At 44.7% G+C, this 18,037-nt stretch overlaps 1 protein-coding gene across 2 annotated transcripts in view; it reads left to right on the top strand.

Moving 5' to 3' along the window:
• Positions 1 to 3,426: 3,426 nt before the first annotated feature.
• Myo7b (myosin VIIB) overlaps positions 3,427 to 18,037 on the top strand; it is a 66,586-nt gene continuing 51,975 nt past the window's right edge. For both annotated transcript variants that reach the window (XM_077798248.1, XM_026388918.2), the window contains exons 1-5: positions 3,427 to 3,444; positions 9,690 to 9,803; positions 11,225 to 11,377; positions 12,455 to 12,639; positions 15,122 to 15,243. In XM_077798248.1, coding sequence (XP_077654374.1) covers positions 3,427 to 3,444; positions 9,690 to 9,803; positions 11,225 to 11,377; positions 12,455 to 12,639; positions 15,122 to 15,243 — 592 coding nt within the window. The remainder of the gene's footprint in view (positions 3,445 to 9,689; positions 9,804 to 11,224; positions 11,378 to 12,454; positions 12,640 to 15,121; positions 15,244 to 18,037) is intronic.

The following is an 18,037-nucleotide window of genomic DNA, read 5'->3' on the forward strand; positions in this document are numbered from 1 at the left end:
ATGCCTTTGATTTATGGGTGTTGATTTTGTATCCTTCAACTTTGATGAATTCCTTTACTAGTCTAGAAATTTTCTGGTGGAATTTTTTGGGTCTTCTAGGTATAGAATCATATCATCAAAAAATAGTGCTAATTTGAGTTCTTCTTTTCCTATCTGTATTCCTTTAATTTCTTTCCTCTAATTGCTCTGGCCAATGTTTCAAGAACTATGTTAAATAGAAGTGGTGAAAGAGGGCATCCCTGTCTTGTTCCAGTTTTTAGAGGAAATGCTTCCAATTTTTCTCCATTTAGAATGATTTGGCCTGAGGCTTAGCATAGATAGCTTTTACAATGTTGAGATATGTTCCTGTTATCCCTAGTTTTTCTAGTGTTTTGAACGTGAAAGGGTGGTATATTTTGTCAAATGCTTTTTCTGCATCTATCGAGATGATCATATGATTCTTTTCTTTAAGTCTATTGATGTGATGAATTACATTAATTGATTTCCGTATGTTGAACCAACCTTGCATCCCGGGGATGAATCCTACTTGATGGTGGTGCACAATCTTTTTGATATGTTTTTTTTTATTTGATTTGCCAGAATTTTATTGAGAATTTTTGTATCTATGTTCATTAGAGATGTTGGTCTGAAGTTTTCTTTCTTTGAGGCATCTTTACCTGGTTTTAGAATCAAGGTGATATTTGCCTCATAGAATGAGTTTGGAAGTGCTCCCTCTTTTTCTATTTCCTGAAATAAATTGAATAGTATTGGTATTAGTTCTTCTTTAAAGGTCTTGTTGAACTCGGCTGGGTGTCCATCTGGTCCTGGGCTTTTCTTGGTTGGTAGGCTTCTGATGGCGTCTTCTATTTCACTGCTTGAAATTTATCTGTTTAAATTGTGTATATCATCCTGGTTCAATCTGGGCAAATCATATGACTCTAGGAATTTGTCAATGCCTTCGTTCGATATTTTCTATTTTATTGGAGTACAAGTTTTGAAAATAATTTCTAATTATCTTCTGTATTCCTGTAGTGTCAGTTGTGATATTTCCTTTATCATCATGTATGTTAGCAATTTGAGTTTTCTCTCTCCTCTTTGTTAGCATGGCTAAGGGTTTGTCAATTTTATTTATTTTTTCAAAGAATCAACTATTTGTTTTGTCCATTTTTCAATTATTTCTTTTGTTTCAATTTTATTGATTTCAAGCTCTGATTTTAACTATTTTCTGTATTCTACCTGCTTTTGGTGTTGATTTGTTCTTCTTTTTCTAGGGCTTTGAGATGTAATGTTAGGCCATTTATTTGTTGACTTTTTCTTTTTTTAGGGGATAAACTCCATGCAATAAACTTTCCTCTTAGTACTGCCTTCATAGTGTCCTAGAGATTGATGTGTTGTATCAGTGTTTTCATTCACCTCTAAGAATTTTTTGATCTCCTCCTTGATGTCTTTTGCAATCCATTGTTCATTCAGTAGCATTTAGTCTCCAGGTGTTGGAGTAGCTTTTATTTTTTATTTTATTATTGATTTCTAATTTATTCCATTATGATCTGATAGAATGCAGGGTAGTATCTCTACTTTTTTATATTTGCTAAGAGTTGCTTTGTGGCACAATATATAGTCTATTTTAGAGAAGGATCCATGTGCTTCTGAGAAGAAAGTGTCTTCATTCATTGAAGGATGAAATATTCTATATATGTCAGTTAAGTCTAAGTTATTGATTGTTTTATTGAATTCTATAGTTTTTTTTTTCAGCTTTTGTTTGGCTGATCTATCCAGTGGTAAAAGAGGTGTGTTAAAGTCACCCAGAATTATTGTGTGGTGGTCTATTTGACTCTTGAACTTGAGAAGAGTTTGTTGGATGAACATAGATGCTCCATTGTTTGGGGCATATAAATTTATTATTGGTATGTCTTGTCTATGAGTGTTTCCCTTAAGCAGTATGAAATTTTCTCTGCATTTTAACACTGACTTTTACACATCCCAAGCAGAGGATGTAGGGTAAAGAGGCTGGATTTCGAAGTTGGGGAGAAGACTGTGTTTCTTCACTTACCAGTTGTATTACTCAGCTTTTCATTGTGACCAAAATACCTGATAAGGACAACTTAGTGGAGGGACAGTTTATTTTGGCTCATGGTTTCAGAGGTTCATTCCTTGGTCAGCCAACTCCATTGCTCTGGGTCTGAGGTGAGGCTGAACATCATGGCAGAAGGGTGTTGGTTGGAGGGCGGGGAGAAAGCTGCTTGGCTCATGGCACCTTGGAACAGGAGCGGGGCAGGGTAAGAGACAGACATATATTCCAAGGCCACATCCCCATTGACCTACCTCCTTCAGTCATGTTTTACCTACCTAAAATTATTATCCACTAGTTCATTCAAATTATTAGTCCATTTTGGATTAACACAGTAATGAGGTTACAGTCCCGATTGCTGTCTAAAAGTCCCATGTCTGAACCTTGCTGCATGGGGACCATGAGGTTTTGGGGGGGGTACATTTCTAGATTCAAATCATAATATCAGTTGAACAGCTTTGATAAAGTCTCAGCATTTCTAGCCTCTATGTTCCTGTAATATGCAGATGAAGGCATCTGCTCTCAGAGCTGGCCCCGCTGCTGTGCATTCTCAAAGCCACCATCAAAATAATATCCAGGGGCCTCAGGTGCCTCTTCATGGGACATATATTACTAAGTGTGGGTCAGGCTGTGGTAGGTGCAGGAAACAGGGCCATGAACACCACAGAGCCAGCACCTGCCACACACTGCCAGTGTGAGGAAGGGAAGGTGCCAGTGCTCAAGGCAGGGTCATGGGTGACGGCCACCTTCTTCAGATCAGGCAGATTGAGGCTCTGGGTACCTCCTCCACCTGTTGGCTGCTAATCAGGCCTGCCCATGGGTTCCCAAAGCATCAGGAGCAGCTAGGTGCCAGGACAGTTGTGAGATGAAGCAGATCTGAGTTCGGTTCCCAGCTGTGTGCTCATTAACTGAGCCATTTTTCCTTGAGTCCCATGTGAAAAATGGGGAGACACCCACCTTCTGGAGTGCTCTGAGGCTTACACATATGTGACATGCGTGTTGCTCTGGTGACTGCTTAGCTGAGCACTTCCCAGGAGGTGTGGTGATGACTGGTTGTCGTGGATATCCAACCGGACAACATTTGTGCTCTGGATGACAGGGCACCACCCCACTCCCTGTCAAGTCCACAGATGAATACAAAATAGTTGTTCAATAAAGGTGCAAGACAATGGAGGCTGAAAGAGCATCATCTTGCACCTGGGATCGGATGGGACTCATGTATCCGTTTGTTCAGAGCCATTTAATGATCCAGACACTTAGGAACTGGTTGATGACCATGCACAGCCCCTGCCCTCTGGGAGCTCCACATTCGGGGAACACGACACACTGACCTTCTGCTTTCTCTCTACATACAGGCTGTGTGGAGCTGTTGACCCAGGATGTCGGTGTTCAGGCTGGTAAGAATTGCATGTATTCAATCGAGGGATTATTTGTGGAAGTTACCCAAGGCTGAGCTGAACCACTTCCAAAGAATGAAGAAGAAAGAGACCTAGACGGAAAGAACCACAGATAAGGGAGTTTGAGGAACAAGATAGAATCTATTATCGAAAGACAATAATTTACTTTAGAAAGCTTCTAGCCACGTGCATAGTAATCCCTCTTACATGTAGGGCTTAAAAAGGGGATTTCAAATTTGTTGTCTCATGATGGCACTCTAAGATCTCACCCAGAGAAAACAGGCGACTATGGAACAGGGAACAGGGTAGGAATCAGACCCTGGGTCAAGGCACCACTTTGGGCTCTGCAGCATGTTCCTTATAGCAAATATCTGTGTTTCAAGATATTTTCAAGTGGCCAAGAGATGACTCTGCCTTCAGGAAACAGGGAAACTTTTCATTTACTCTTGAATCAACAGACACTGAAAAACTTCCCTTATAGGGAGTTGGGAAAGGCCTTCAGACCACCTGGAATGGAGTGTATATGGCAAGGAGAAGCTGGGAGGCTGGAGCCCCCAAAGCAATCTGGGCATCTTTCCCTGCTCCCCAGATTCCCACCCCTGCCTCTGCCCACAAATCCCATAACAGTGCTGCAAAGTCCTTTTTGATAAGAAAATGTACCCACTGTTCTCCCACACACAGTAGCCATTCTTCCCAGGTGCTGGATCCACACTGCTGGGAGGGGGCCCATCACCAAGCAAGAGCTCCAAGGCTCCTAGGACTGGGCCCTGGCAGCTTCTGACCTTCTGAATGGGCATCGAGGGTTGGTGGTTATTGTTTTTAAATTTTAGAGACTGGAGATGAGGCCATTTTCGTCTGTGATTCATCCATTCATTCCTGCAGTCTAAAACTTTGCAAGGGTTTTTGGTCATTGCATTGCAAACACTAGACTTGGCACTGTACTAGAACATGATATTTTTAAACTTATTTTTAACTGATGTATAAAAACAAAACTTGTACATATTTACAAGGTACCACGTGGTTTTGGATACCTGTATCTATACATTGTATAAAGTTCAAATCAGGATAAACACATCGTCTTCATCAGCTTTTCATTTCTGTGATCAAAATGTGTCACAAGAACAGCTTAGAGGAGGAAAGGGTTATTTTGGCTCACAGGTTCAGAGGTTCAGCTGGATCCAAAGCAGAAGGGCATGGCGGAGAAAGCTGCTTAGCTGATGGTCGCCAAGGAAAGGGAGAGGAGAAGGAGGAGAGAGGGAGAGAAAGAGAGAGATAGGAAAGGGACCTGGGAGAAGATAAACCCCTAGTGACCTACTTCCCCCTTCCGGGGCACACCCCCAGTGACCTGCTGCCTTCAAATAAGTGTGACTCCTTGCAGACTATCCAGCTATCAGTGGATTATTAATCTGCTAGGGTCGTCAAAGCTCTCAGGATTCAGTCACTGCCTGAAAGACCCACCTCGGAACCTTGCTGCATTGGAGACCATGCTTTTAACACATGAACTTGGGGGGACGTTCCAGATCTCAATCAGAACACAAGGCAAAGCCAAACCTATTTCACTAAGGAAAGTGCCATGGCAGGCAATAGCTGGAATGTCTCCAAAGTGGCACAGAAGCAGAGTTTGGGAAGATACCTTCTGGGGCTGTATTACTCATAATCACAACTGCAGGCTCCCTCTGTCTTCTAAGATTGCAAGTTCTTTGAGGGGAGGGTTGTCATCTTTATTTATCAATGAATCCTTCAGAGTCCCAGGTGATTGCTAAATAAAAGGCAGAATCACATGAGATTACTATGGATATACCATCTACTTGGGTCCACTTTGTTCTGAACACTATTCTGCTCCTTATCTGTATTACATTAATATATCACAATAGATCTTTCAAAGGATGAGGAAATTAAAGATCAGAGAGGTTAAGTGACTTTCCTGAGACCATACAACTCAAGGAATGTAGTATAATGTGTGAGTCAGCTTTCCAATACTGTAACAAATACCCAAGATAATCAACTTATAAAGAGAAAAAAAGTTTACCGAGTCTCGCAGTTTGGGAGGTTTTAGCCTATGGTTGTTTGGACTCATTGCTTTCAGGCCTGTGGTGAGACAGCACATCACAATGCAGAGCACATGGCGGAGCAAAGCCACTCACCTTGTGGCTGGGAATCAAAAGAGATGAGAAAGGACTAGAGTTCCACAATCCCCTTTAAGGACAACCTAAGATCCCCCACTAGGTTCCCACTCTCTCCCAGTAGCACCAAACTTGGATCTAAGCTTCCAACACATGGACACTTGAGGGTCATTAAAAATCCAAGTGATACTGGGTAGGGGTTAAAAACCAGGTCTGTCTGACTTCAAAGGCACTTTCTATTAGTTTGATCAGGCTGCCATAAGAAAATATGACAAACTAGGGGGCCTAAATGACAGACAATCGCGGTGCAGTCAACCCATTCCTTATCAGATTGGGAAGAGATCTCATGAATGAGCACCCAGGTGGGGGGGGGCACTTCTAGGAGAAATAGGGCACCAACCATCAGTCCCTGCCAATGAGAGGAGCCTCAGGTCTATTGATGGAACTGCACTGGGGCTGACACCCCAGGTATCGCTGCTGGAGAGTCCTTGATGACTCCACTACAAGGCACCAAGCCTCCTCCAGACCATCTCTCCTACTAGGAGAAGAGAAGCATGGCAGGTGGGCACACGGGAGCCCTGCTCATGCCAGCGAGTGGGCCAAAGTGCTGCCCGTCTTGGGAGATGTCAGTGTGAAGGCATCTGAGAGCCCGGTGCTCAGGAGTGAGAGTGGCCTTTACAGCTTTGGGTTTCTGTGTAGTCATCTCCGTCTCTGACTGGTGCTCCCTCTTCCTCTGCACGCTGAGCTGCAAACAGAAAGCAACACAGGCCACGGAGGTCCCTGCTTCTGTAAATCAGCCTCTATTCCTTGAACCTCAGCATGCACTTCCACTTCCTTTGCAGTTGACAGCTCCTGCTTTTCCCCCTTCTTGCCCTTTCTTGCCAGGATTCAGTTGCTTTTGAACAGACATCACAGAGTTCAGGAAGAAGTTCTGTTTTCTGCCACTTGGCTTCCCATTTATTTCCCAGGGCACCTCTGGCCAAATGGCAAACCCAGTGCACCTTACTTTGCATAATCCATACTCCAGTTCTGTTAGTTCTTCTTCCTGTTAGTTCTTCTTCTGTCCTGTTGGGCAGACACCTCATCACTGGGCTTACCCTGGAGATAGTTTCTCTCTTTTTTTTTTTTTTTCATCTCTGGTTAATGTCAATTTTGCTGTGAGGAGCTCATCATATATCTTTGACTTTAAATCTTCTCACTTTGGTGACTGGCCAGCTGTTTTCACTGCACAATGCCCACATTTACACTGAAATTTCAGCCTGGTCCTAAGAGAGCTCGTCCTCAGTCTCTGAGGGTTCGTATGTAATTTAATTAACTTGATACAGTGTATTTTCCTGCTGTCTTCTGCATCCTGTAATAAATGCTCCTTGCAATAAGTGGAAGAGTGTGGCTGAGGGACGCAACTCACATAATTTAGCTATTATTATTAATGTTGTTGTTGTTGTTTGCCATACTGGGGATTAAACCCAGAGGCACTCTACCACTGAGCTACAGTCCCAGCCCTTTTTATTTTATTTTTAAATTTTGAGACAGGGCCTTGCTAAGTTGCTTAGTCTGGCCTCCAATTCCCAATTCTCCTGCCTTAGCCTTTCTGGTTGCTGGGATTACAGGCATGTGCCACCGAGCCTAGCTAACTTTTATTTTTATAAAGTTGTGTAGGCACACAGTGTACAAGAGTCAGTGCCCTCTTCCTCTTCCCTAGAAGTGACCACCATCAACTCTTCTAGTTGATCTGTTCAACTATTCCCTCTGTGTCTATAAAGAGGTTATGATGATACTTGATATTTGGGTTTTCAATGTTATCTATCATGGGCTTCCCTCTAGGTACAAAAGGACTTAGATCCTCACCCCTACTCCCCAGCTCTCCTGGGCTTACTCTGACTCTGCCACCTCTCTGTACTACAGCTGAATCGTATATTTTGACAGTGAATTGCCTATTGCTTTGTTCTTTTTGGTAAAGATGACTTCAGCTATTTGTGTGTGTGTGTGTGTGTGTGTGTGTGTTTCCATATAAATTTCAGGATTGCTTTTTCTTGTTCTGTGAAAAATGTCATTGGTATTTTTAATAGGAATTGCACTGAATCTGTACTAGATTTGATTTTTATTTTTCTTGGTCTATTTTTATTTTTCCCCTCCTGGTACCAGATCTCTCTCCCCGCCCTTTCTGGTACCTGGAATCTGTCTTCTGTTTACAGATTCAAGGTTTCTTTAATTTCTGAAAAGTTGTCTTGAATTGTATCTTTAATAATCTTCCTGCTTCTTTCTTCCCTTTCTAGTTTTCTTCTTTGGATACTCTGTATTTTATCTCGTCTTCTGTGTATCTATCCTTTTCTTCCTAATTCTGTTTTTTAAAAATTTCCTTGTCATTTTGCTCACTCTTTTCTTTCCTATCTTTAGGATTCTTGTCCTAATTTTGTTGTGGGTACATGTTTTAGTCAGCTTTTTTTGCTGCTGCGACTGAAAGACTGTAGAGGAGGAAAGGTTTGTTTAGGGCTCAAGGTGAGGCAGGACATCAAGGTGTAAGAGTGTGGCTGAGGGACGCAGCTCACAAGAAGATCAGAAAGCAGAGAGAGCGGATTCACTCTCCAGATACAAATATATACCCAAAGCCACGCCCCAAACCCCACCTCCTCCAGCCACACCCTCCCACTTGAGTTACCACTCAGTTTATCCCTATCAGGAGATCAATTCACTGATTGGATTGAGATTCTTATAACCCAATCATTTCTCCTCTGAACCTTCTTGCATTGTCTCATGCATGAGCTTTTGGGGGACACCTCACCTCCATACCCTAACAGTGCATAGTCTCCTGTTGTTTTTTCCTTTTATTTCCAGTTAATTTATTTCTTACCCTTCATTTCTTTCTTGAACTCTGCCAACTCATACCTTTCATTCTCAGTTGTCTTGCCATATAGTTCCTGAGTTCTTTTGCCTCTGAGGTGCTCTTTGGTATATTTTAATAAATGATGGTGAAATACTTGGCTTTTACTTTCTACTGCTCTGACAGGCTTTGTTTGGGGGTTTTTGTTTTTGTTTTTCCTTCTTTTTTGAATGCTCTTTTCCTCCCTTGGATTTCAGTATCTTTGTATTAGGCCTGTGCTGGCTCCTTTGGGTTTATTCTCCTTGGAGTGGGATTAACTTTCTTGGATCAGCAAGTTCAGGTGTGGTTGCTGATGTGTTGCAGGCTAGCGTTGACTTCTTAGTCTGCCCCTCTCCCTGCCAATGGATTTGGGTACTGCCGGGCTCTTCACAGGGCAAAGCTTCCCTTTCCCACCTCACAGACAGACTGCTTCCTGCAAATATGGCATCTCATTTCTTAGAGCCAAGTCAGGCCAAGGAAGCTCCTATTACCACTTCTTGCCCTTTCTCTGCTGATGCAATGAGACATGCTGCAATAGAATGTGTTGGACTTTGAGAAATGAACTTTTCCAGCTCTTTCTGGAATCTGCAGCTAGGGCCCTCTTTTCAGCTTCCTTCTTCATCTTCTGGTGGCTCTCCCATCTGCTCAATGGCTCATCCATCTCCTACTTTCAATGAAAATGATGTTTTGTTTCTGTTTCTCATTCTCCTAGATGCTTGCAGTAGATTTCTGAGAGGATGCAAGTGAGAAGTTCAACTCCTGTTGTCGTTTTCATTTGCTCTAAACCACCCTACCTCACTATTTTCATAAATAGTGGCTGAATTTGGTTATTTGTTGTCTTTCTCTATGATGGGCACTGTGGGTCTCCTATCTTTGGTGGACTTACTGTCCACCTGAGACAAAGCAAGAAGCTGAATAGACAGTGTTTGGTACCTGCCTAGTGAGCAGTACAGATGACACATGCTCAGAGGAGACCGGAGAGGGAAAGGAGGAGAGGAAAAGGAAAGAGGTAAGAGAGGGAGGGATGGAGAGAGAGTGGGGGAGAGAAGAAAGGAAAGGGAGAGAGGGAAGACAAGGGGAAGGGGAAGAGGAGGATGGAGTGGGAGAGAGGGAGGGAGAGGGAGGAAGGGAGAAAGAGAGGAGAGACAGAGCCACCTAGGAGCTCCAGGTTGAAAGCACAGCCAGCCCCAGGACAGGTAAGTATCCAGTGGGAAAGGGAAGAGAAACAGGGATCAGACCACTGTCTCTTCTCTGTCCTCCAGGGTGATCATGTGTGGCTGGAGCCTGCCTCTACCAACAAGACTGAAGTGGCCATCGGAGGCATCATCAAAGAAACCAAGCCAGGCAAGGTCTTGGTCGAGGATGACGAGGGCAAGGTCAGTGTTGAGGGGCTTTCCCCTGTGCCCACCCCACCAGGGCCCTGGAGCCCACTACCTCTGCTGTTCCCCAGCATTGAGGGTTCAGAAGCCCAAGATCTCTGTGGCAGGACGGAAGTCCTGCCCTGGAGAACATTATGTGTTCCTCTTGGGGATGTTTCAAGAGTTGCATTCTGGGGAAACGAGGAGAATTAGAGGAGCAGGAAGGAGGGGGAAGGGCAGGGCCAGGTGAGGGAGAGCTGAAAGCTGGTGTTCAGAGTGAAGGGGAGTTGGAGGGAAAGGTGGGCCAGAAACCTGTGGAGGGGGGAGGAAAGGGCAGAAATGCAGAGGTGAGGGTTGGCTCCTTAGGGTGGCCAGACCTGAAGCTCACCCACCTGGAGGAGGCAGGGGCCACTGGGGGGCAGAGAGGTGAGGCCAGGGTGGCAAGGCAAGCATCCAGCTGGTCACCTCACTCCTCAGGCTGACTAACTGCCGGCCCAGACAGGTTCCAGGGTGCAGCTCCTGCAGACATGGCCTAAAGGAGAAACTTCTAGACTGGTACCTAGAAGCTCCAGATTACGGAAGCCATGTGGAGCCTCCCACTTGCATAATGCTGTATGGTTTTTCAAAAACACTTTCACTGCTCAGTGTTATGGCACACTCCTGAATTCCCAGTGACTCAGGAGACTGAGGCAGGAGGAGGATCCCAAACTCAAGGCCAGTCTGAGCAATTTAGCAAGACCCTGTCTCAAAATTAAAAATGAAGAAAAGGGCTGGGGATGTAGCTCAGTGGTAGAGCACCCCTGGCTTCAATCCCAAGTACCACATATACACAAATAAGTCCTTTTAAAAATTAGCAATCCCTCTATATTAGCCAACATGTAAAAAAGAAACTGCATCATAACCAAATGGGGTTTACCCTGGAAATACAAAATTCCTGCAACATTTGAAAACAAATCAATGTAAGTCACCAAGTCAGTAGACAAAGAAAAAAAAAAAACCAAACATATATGCGTGTTAATAGATACAGGAAAAAGCATTTGACAAAATTCAACATCCATTTATGATTTTTAAAAAAACACTTTTATTTGTACTTATTCCAACAATGGTGAGGCCCCAGCTGTAAATTGACCTTAAATCTAACTTGTAGCTACCAGCTCCTCCACCCTAGCCTAAAGTTTAGCCCCAGCCCAGCTACACATGGACCCCAGGCCCTTGACACATGCTGACCAAAACCACAGTTGGACCTAATTTTGTTACAGGTGTCCCTTGACCTAAGCCACAGACTGACCTTGGCCAGAGACTGGCCATCAGCCCCAGGTCAGCTCATCTGTGGTCATCACATGAGTCACCTTGTTCCTGGCAATGTGGAGAAGTAGAGTATTAGGGGACTGGTCCATGTGGAGGCTGCCCATCAAGGGAGTCTGTGTCCATCATTCCAGGAACACTGGATTCAAGCGGAGGACTTTGGTGTTCTTAGCCCCATGCACCCCAACTCTGTCGAGGGTGTAGACGACATGATCCGCCTGGGGGACCTGAACGAGGCAGGCATGGTGCACAACCTCCTGATCCGCTATCAGCAGCACAAGATCTATGTGAGTCCCCCTACCCTGTGTCCATCTGGGAACCTTCCGTGGGGGCGAGACTATGACGGGGATCTGGAGCTGGGCACCACTCCCCGTGTCCTCACTGTATGAGGAGGTGGGGTATCCGGCCTTTCTCAATCTCTGTTTCTCACACAAAAGAAGCAAGGATGAGACCCTTAAGGAGAGGAAGCTGATGTGTGCTGAGAGCATAGTACCTGGCACACAGTAGGTGCTCTGAGTGCTGCCCTTTCCTCTGTCTGTTGCTGAGCGAGGACCTACTCTGACAGGTCAGGTAGACACTGAAAGACCATGGGTTGAGCACAGCTTCCTGTTCCCACCTCTCCACTCCTAGGCATGTCACAAACAGGGTAACCTGACGGAGCATACCAGCCCTCCTGAGAGTGACATCCAGGCGCCCCCATCCACCAGTGGAGGAGGGAGTGCTCTGTCTGAATAATGTGGATCAGAGCCCCTGAGACTGAGAACAAGATAACCTGAACTGTACCTCATCCTTTGCAAAGTGCTCATGCAGGCATCCTTGATCTGGCCCTCTTCACTGTGAAGGCAGAGGATAATTCTATGTCTTATGGTGGAGGTTTCCCTGCCCCACCCCATAAGGGCAGCTGGACCTAGTTGAGGGCTTCCAATGAACAAGTGGTCCTGGGCTGTGGTCCCAGGACTGGGGCTTGTCCCTGAGACCTGGAGTCCACAGAAGGTGCAGTTGGGATCAGTGAGGGCCACAGCCGTTGACCAGCCTTTACAGAGGCTCCTGCAGGAAGCAGGTAGAACCTCATTTCATACGTTCAGCCCATTTTATCAAGTCCCTCATAAATACCAGGCAAGGTGCTGAACATGTGATCTTATTCTGAACGTGTCCAATGGAAGCTCACCTTCCTGGTAGACACCCCAGCTTCCCTGAGCATCTGAGAGTGTGAGTCTTTCCTCCCTGCCCAGAATCAAACCCTACTTTCCACCAGAGTCCGCAGTCCTGGTAACCCTCAAAGGGTGGCACCCAAGGCCGAGGCCAGGGCCAAGTAGCTCTTCCCCAGGGCAGAGACACTAACCACCTCCTGCTCCCTTCCCTAGACATACACAGGCTCCATCCTGGTGGCCGTGAACCCCTTCCAGATGCTGCCCCTGTACACCCTGGAGCAGGTGCAACTCTACTATGGCCGCCACGTCGGGGAGCTGCCCCCGCATGTCTTCGCCATTGCCAACAGCTGCTACTTCAGCATGAAGAAGAACAAGAAGGACCAGTGCTGTGTCATCAGGTGGGGCTCAGGTGCCCACGTTTCTGGGGACCAGAGGGGTCAGCCATTGCCCAAACATCCTGCAAAGGAAGGAAGGAAGGAACAACCCCTTTCCCTAAAGCATGTGTGACCAACATGCCTTTGAGGCTGGTGTGATTTTTTGTTGTTTTGTTTTGTTTTGCGCTGGGGATTGCTTGACCACTGAGCCACATCCCTTGCCTTTTTTAAATTTTAAGGCAGGGTCTCTCTAAGTTACTTAAGGCCTAGCTAAGTTGCTGAGGCTGGCTTTTAATTTGCATAGGGGCTCTTCTTATTCAGCTGCAAATACCCCTCTGAAGGGCACACAGATCACCTGGAACTGTCCCCTGCTGCCCCTCCCCTAGGATATGTCCCTCCAAAGCATCCTTCTTTCAGAACCTGGTTTTTCACTGGATCACCAGGGCCTGGGTTGTTTCCAGCCTTCAATAAATGTTTCTTGAGGCAAGGAAGAAAGGTGGAATGGCTGCTTTAGAAATGGGGCCCAGATAGGCCCTTGGGAGAGCAGGGCTCAAACTGGTGAGATCTCACTCAAAAATAAAATCTTAGGGCAGGCCTCAGGCGAACTCCAAGAGCAGCTCACAGGCCTCTCAAGTCCTCGTCTGGCCTGGCCTGGCCTGGCCTCTCTCTTCCTGTGACCACAGGTCCTCCTGCTGCCAAAGGAAAGGGAGCAGAAGAGGGAAAGGGAGGTGAAGTGGGAATTGGGCTCCAGAGCATCTGGACTGATGTGCCAGTAGTCATTCATTTATTCGTTTTTGGTCCATTAGTTCATTTGAGATTCTATCATGTCCTAGCCACGTGCCCCTCACAGGTCTGACATGGGTAACGGCTGCAGGTAAAACCCCTGCCTTGTGGAGCTCACATTCTAGGGCATGCTGCATCAGGTGTAAGGGAGACCAGGCACAGCCTCTCTGAGCAGGGACGTTGTTTCAACCAGAGACACGAATGATGTTCTATAGCATAAGTGAACATATTTAATGTCATCAGTCACCATCTGAAGATATTCTTATTTTACTGTTAGGGAGAGATTGAGATCGTTTCTCAGCGGCATACAGCAGGGAAATGGAGAAGACAGAGATCTGTCCCAATCTGTCTCCCAAGATAGGATGATCTGCTTGCTGCAAGAGGCCTCCTGAGCTGAGCTAGACTGCATGACAGCTGGCCAGGAAGCTCACAGGGTCGGCTTCTACCTGGAGGGTGGCAGTGCTGACCGGGTGTAGGCTGAGAAGAGGAAAGAGTTCCTTGGTACCCAGCACGCTGTAATGAACAGAACATCATTTTAAGTCAAACTGGGCTCTCTCATCCATTTTCTGCTGCTATAATAGATTACAAGACTGGGTGAATTATAAATAGTGGAAGTGCATTTGGCTCATGGTTCTGGAAGCTGGGAAGTTCAAGGTAGAGGGGCACATCGGGTAAGGACCTTGTGCTACATGAGAAACACTGCATATGTCGTAACATGGAGAGAAAGTGCACAGAGGGAGAGTGGGGCCAAACTTATTCTTTCATCAAGAGCCCACTTCTGAAACAATAGCAAAAACAATCTTTTACCTAATCCCCTGCTTCTTAATACTGTCACTGTGGCAATTAAAGTTCAACAAGGAGCTGGGCACAGTGGTATGTACTTGTAGTCCCAGCTACCTGGGAGGCCAAGCAGGAGAATCAGCTGAGCCCTGGAGTTTGAGACTAGCAAGAGCCAATCTCAAAAAACAAACAAACAATAAGAGTTTTTTTTTTCCAAAATGAGTTTTGGAGGGAATATTCAAACCATAGTAACTAGCACACAAACCCCCACATACTCCCGCTCTGCCGAACTGTGAGCAAGTCCCCTTAATTTCTCTTCCCTTGTGAAATTGGCAGGTTATTTGATGAGTTCCTGTTTGTGGCAGGTGCTCACAGGGGTCCATGACTAAGACTGGAGATTGTTGGTTTGACTCTGCTTTGTTGGTATAGCAAATGTGAACACCTTGATCATGGGTTCTTCAAAAGGTTATACTTTCAGAGGAAATAATATTTGTCTGGAATTTACTTCAAATAGTACAGGTGGAGCTGGGCACAGTGGCATATGTCTGTAATCCCAGCGACTTGGGAGGCTGAGGCAGGAGGATGGTCTCAAGGCCAGCCTCAGCAACCTAGCAAGATCTCATCTCAAAATCAGAAATAAAAGGTCATTCATCTGTATTTATGGGGCACTGTACCAAGTGGCTCTGGAATGAGCCAGATCTGATTGTGCCAAGGAGTTTGCAGCCAAGCAGTGAAAAAAAGACAAACACATCAATAATTTCTTCAACATTGATTATCTGAGGGCCTCAGGAAGGGGCCATGCTGTGAGATCTCTTCATGGGGAAAAGGTGTCCTGTTAGACTGGACCAGAAAACAGGCTTTGGGTGGATTTGAAGGAGAGTTGAGAGGTGTTGAAAAAAATAGTTTTTCTATGGACTCATGTCCTTGCATGTCTCCTTGGCAGTGGTGAGTCTGGGGCTGGAAAGACGGAGACCACCAAGCTCATCTTGCAGTTCCTGGCCACTGTCAGTGGCCAGCATTCCTGGATTGAGCAGCAGGTCCTGGAGGCTAATCCCATCCTAGAAGGTAAGGGGTCACCCTGGGGAATTGCTCTCCTCTCCCAGCCCCTTAGATGGGAGCCTTCCTGCAGGAAGAAAGAGGGTAAGTCATAAAGCTCCATATGGAAGCATGGGGCTCCCTGGCAGCAGGAAGGGAGTTGACTGATAACTTCATAAACTTGCATTATGTATGTTTTACACAGGATACAAGAAGTATTCCTCTTAAAAGGGGCTCCAAGATTAAATCAACTTGGGAAATATCAGCTGCATCTGTTTAGGTCCCCTGAGAAGCAGTTACTGGACTACATACAGTTAGCATTTGCAAGGAGTTTTTTGAGGGGGTAGCACAGAGAATAAAACGGGAGGAAGTAGGAGTGAGCAGGGCAAAGCTTCAGATGGTGATGCTGATTGGATACTTCAGAAGGAAAGAGGAAAAGAAGGAAAATAGGGTGAGGAGAAGTTCAAGCTTTGTTTAATGTTCTGCTGCCACCCTTTTGAAATTCTCACTTTTAGCAAGAGGCCCCACAGTTTGATTTTGCAGCAGGCCCACAAAGCTTTGTCAACCCAACGAAGGCCTCTGGATCAAACTGCTCCTTAGAGGAGTCCTTAGATCCAGAGTCACCCAGGTTTAGTCCCTGGTAAGCATGGCCCAAGAAATCTGTGACCTCAGCCCCAAAGCTGCCAGCTGCTATACAGCACAATCTCCCATTTCCTTATGACTGGGATGGGCTTTACGTACAATAAAAAAATCACCTTTAAAAAAATGTTTATTTAATTGTAGGTGGACACACAGTATCTTTATTTATGTTTGTGTGGTGCTGAGGATTGAACCCAGTGCCTCACCATATGAGGCAAGTACTTTGCCACTGAGCTACAACTTCAGCCCCAAAATATCACTTTTTAATGTACAGATTCACGATTTTTAACAGACACATTCATTCCCATAATCCACCCATCATAATTATGTAGAATATTTCCATCACTCTCCAAAATTGCCCTCATGTCCCTTTATAGTTAATCTATCTTTCCAGCCCCTGCCCCTGGAAACCACGGATTTGGTTTTTATCCCCCTGAAGTTTTGGTCTTTTCTGGAATATCCTAGATATGAAATTACTCAATCTGTTGACTTGTGATTACACTAGCATACACTGGCGATTCTCATTAATGTAATGCATTTGGGGTTCTTTTATGTTATTTTCCTCGATCCACAACCCATTCCTTTTAACATGGAGTGGAATTTCATTCTATGGAGTTACCAACACTTTGTTCCCCGATTGATGGATACCTAGGTGGTTTATAGGTTTTAGAAATTATGAATAGAGCTTCTACAAACACTCACTATATGGGTTTTTGGGTGAGCAATTTTTTTTCTCTTGGATAAATATGCAAGAGTGAAATTGTTGGCTCCAATAGTGAGTGAGTCATTCAACTTGATTAGAAACGGTCAAAATGGCTGTACCATTTTGTTTTCCCACCAGCAGAGTAGGAGAGTTCAAGTTGTTCTGTCCTTGCTGGTACCCGGCACCATCAAGGATATCGTCACTCTGATATGTGTTGTGTGGTACCCCACTGTGGCTGTAACTCCCAGTTTCCCAGTGGCAAATGACGTTGAGCACCTTTGTATGACCTTAATTCCCTTCTGTGTATCTTCTCTGGTGAAGTATCTGTTCAAATCTTTGGACTATTTTTTTAATTGGTTTATTTCCTTATTAATTTGTAAGTCATCTTTTCATTCTCTTAATATTGTCATTAGTGGGACAGATGTTTTAAATTTGGATGAAGTTTCATTTATCATTTTGTTCTTTAGTGGATTATGCTTTTGGTGTGGGGTCTAAGGAATCTTTACCTAAACCCAGGAGTTTCTCTTAGTTTTTTTTCTTGGTGTTTATACTTTTAGGTCTTAGATGTAGGCTTATGATCCAATTTGAGCTAATTTTTTCCAATGTGCAAGGTATAAGTAGCCTCTCTCTTTCTCTTCTTCTTCTCTTCTCTCTCTCTCTCTCTCTCTCTCTCTCTCTCTCTCTCTCTCTCTCTCTCTCTCTCTCTTTTGTGTGGATATCTAAGTGTTCCAGCTCTATTTGTTGAAGACTAATTTTCTCCATTGACTTGCCTTTGCACCTTTATTTAAATCGACCATATACATATCTGGGTTTATTCCTGTGTCTCTGTTTGTTCTATTACTTTTACTTTCTGTCTAACCTTTCACCAAAACCACACTGTCTTGATTTCTGTAACTTTATGGGAAGTTTTGCAGTAGGTAGCTTGTGTCCTCCAATTTTTTTTTTTTTTTTGGATGTTGGTGGTACTGGGGATTGAACCCAGGGCTTTTGTATGTGAGACAAGCTCTCTACCAAATAAGCTATACCCTCAGCCATGTCCTCCAATTTTGTTTTGTTTTTCAAACTGAGCTATTCTAGGTCCTTTAACTTTCCATATACAAGTTAAAATCAGCTTGCCAACTTTTACAAAATATTTCTATATCAGATTCTTTCTTGAGGAGATACCTGACCAGTATCTTGTGAGGGTCACTCTGGTTCCAATACATTAAATAAGGTTCATAACTGACACTTTTCAGAGGCTTTGCTATACCTTAGGATTCAGAGAGAGAAAGGGTTAGGGGAAGTGATTCCTAAACTGATTTCACCAATTCACCAAGGAACACTCTTCTTCATTAGATGGTGATATTTTCAAACTGTATCCAACCCACTAGTGGGACATGAAGTCAGTCTTTCAGAACAAATAAACTACCACAGAATAGAAAATACCCAGGCCATTGCTCTTGTTAAGAATTGCACCAAATATTTTGTTTTAATTATGTGTGT

This window comes from Urocitellus parryii, chromosome 1, assembly GCF_045843805.1.
Source record: "Urocitellus parryii isolate mUroPar1 chromosome 1, mUroPar1.hap1, whole genome shotgun sequence".
NCBI classification, from domain to species: domain Eukaryota; kingdom Metazoa; phylum Chordata; class Mammalia; order Rodentia; family Sciuridae; genus Urocitellus; species Urocitellus parryii.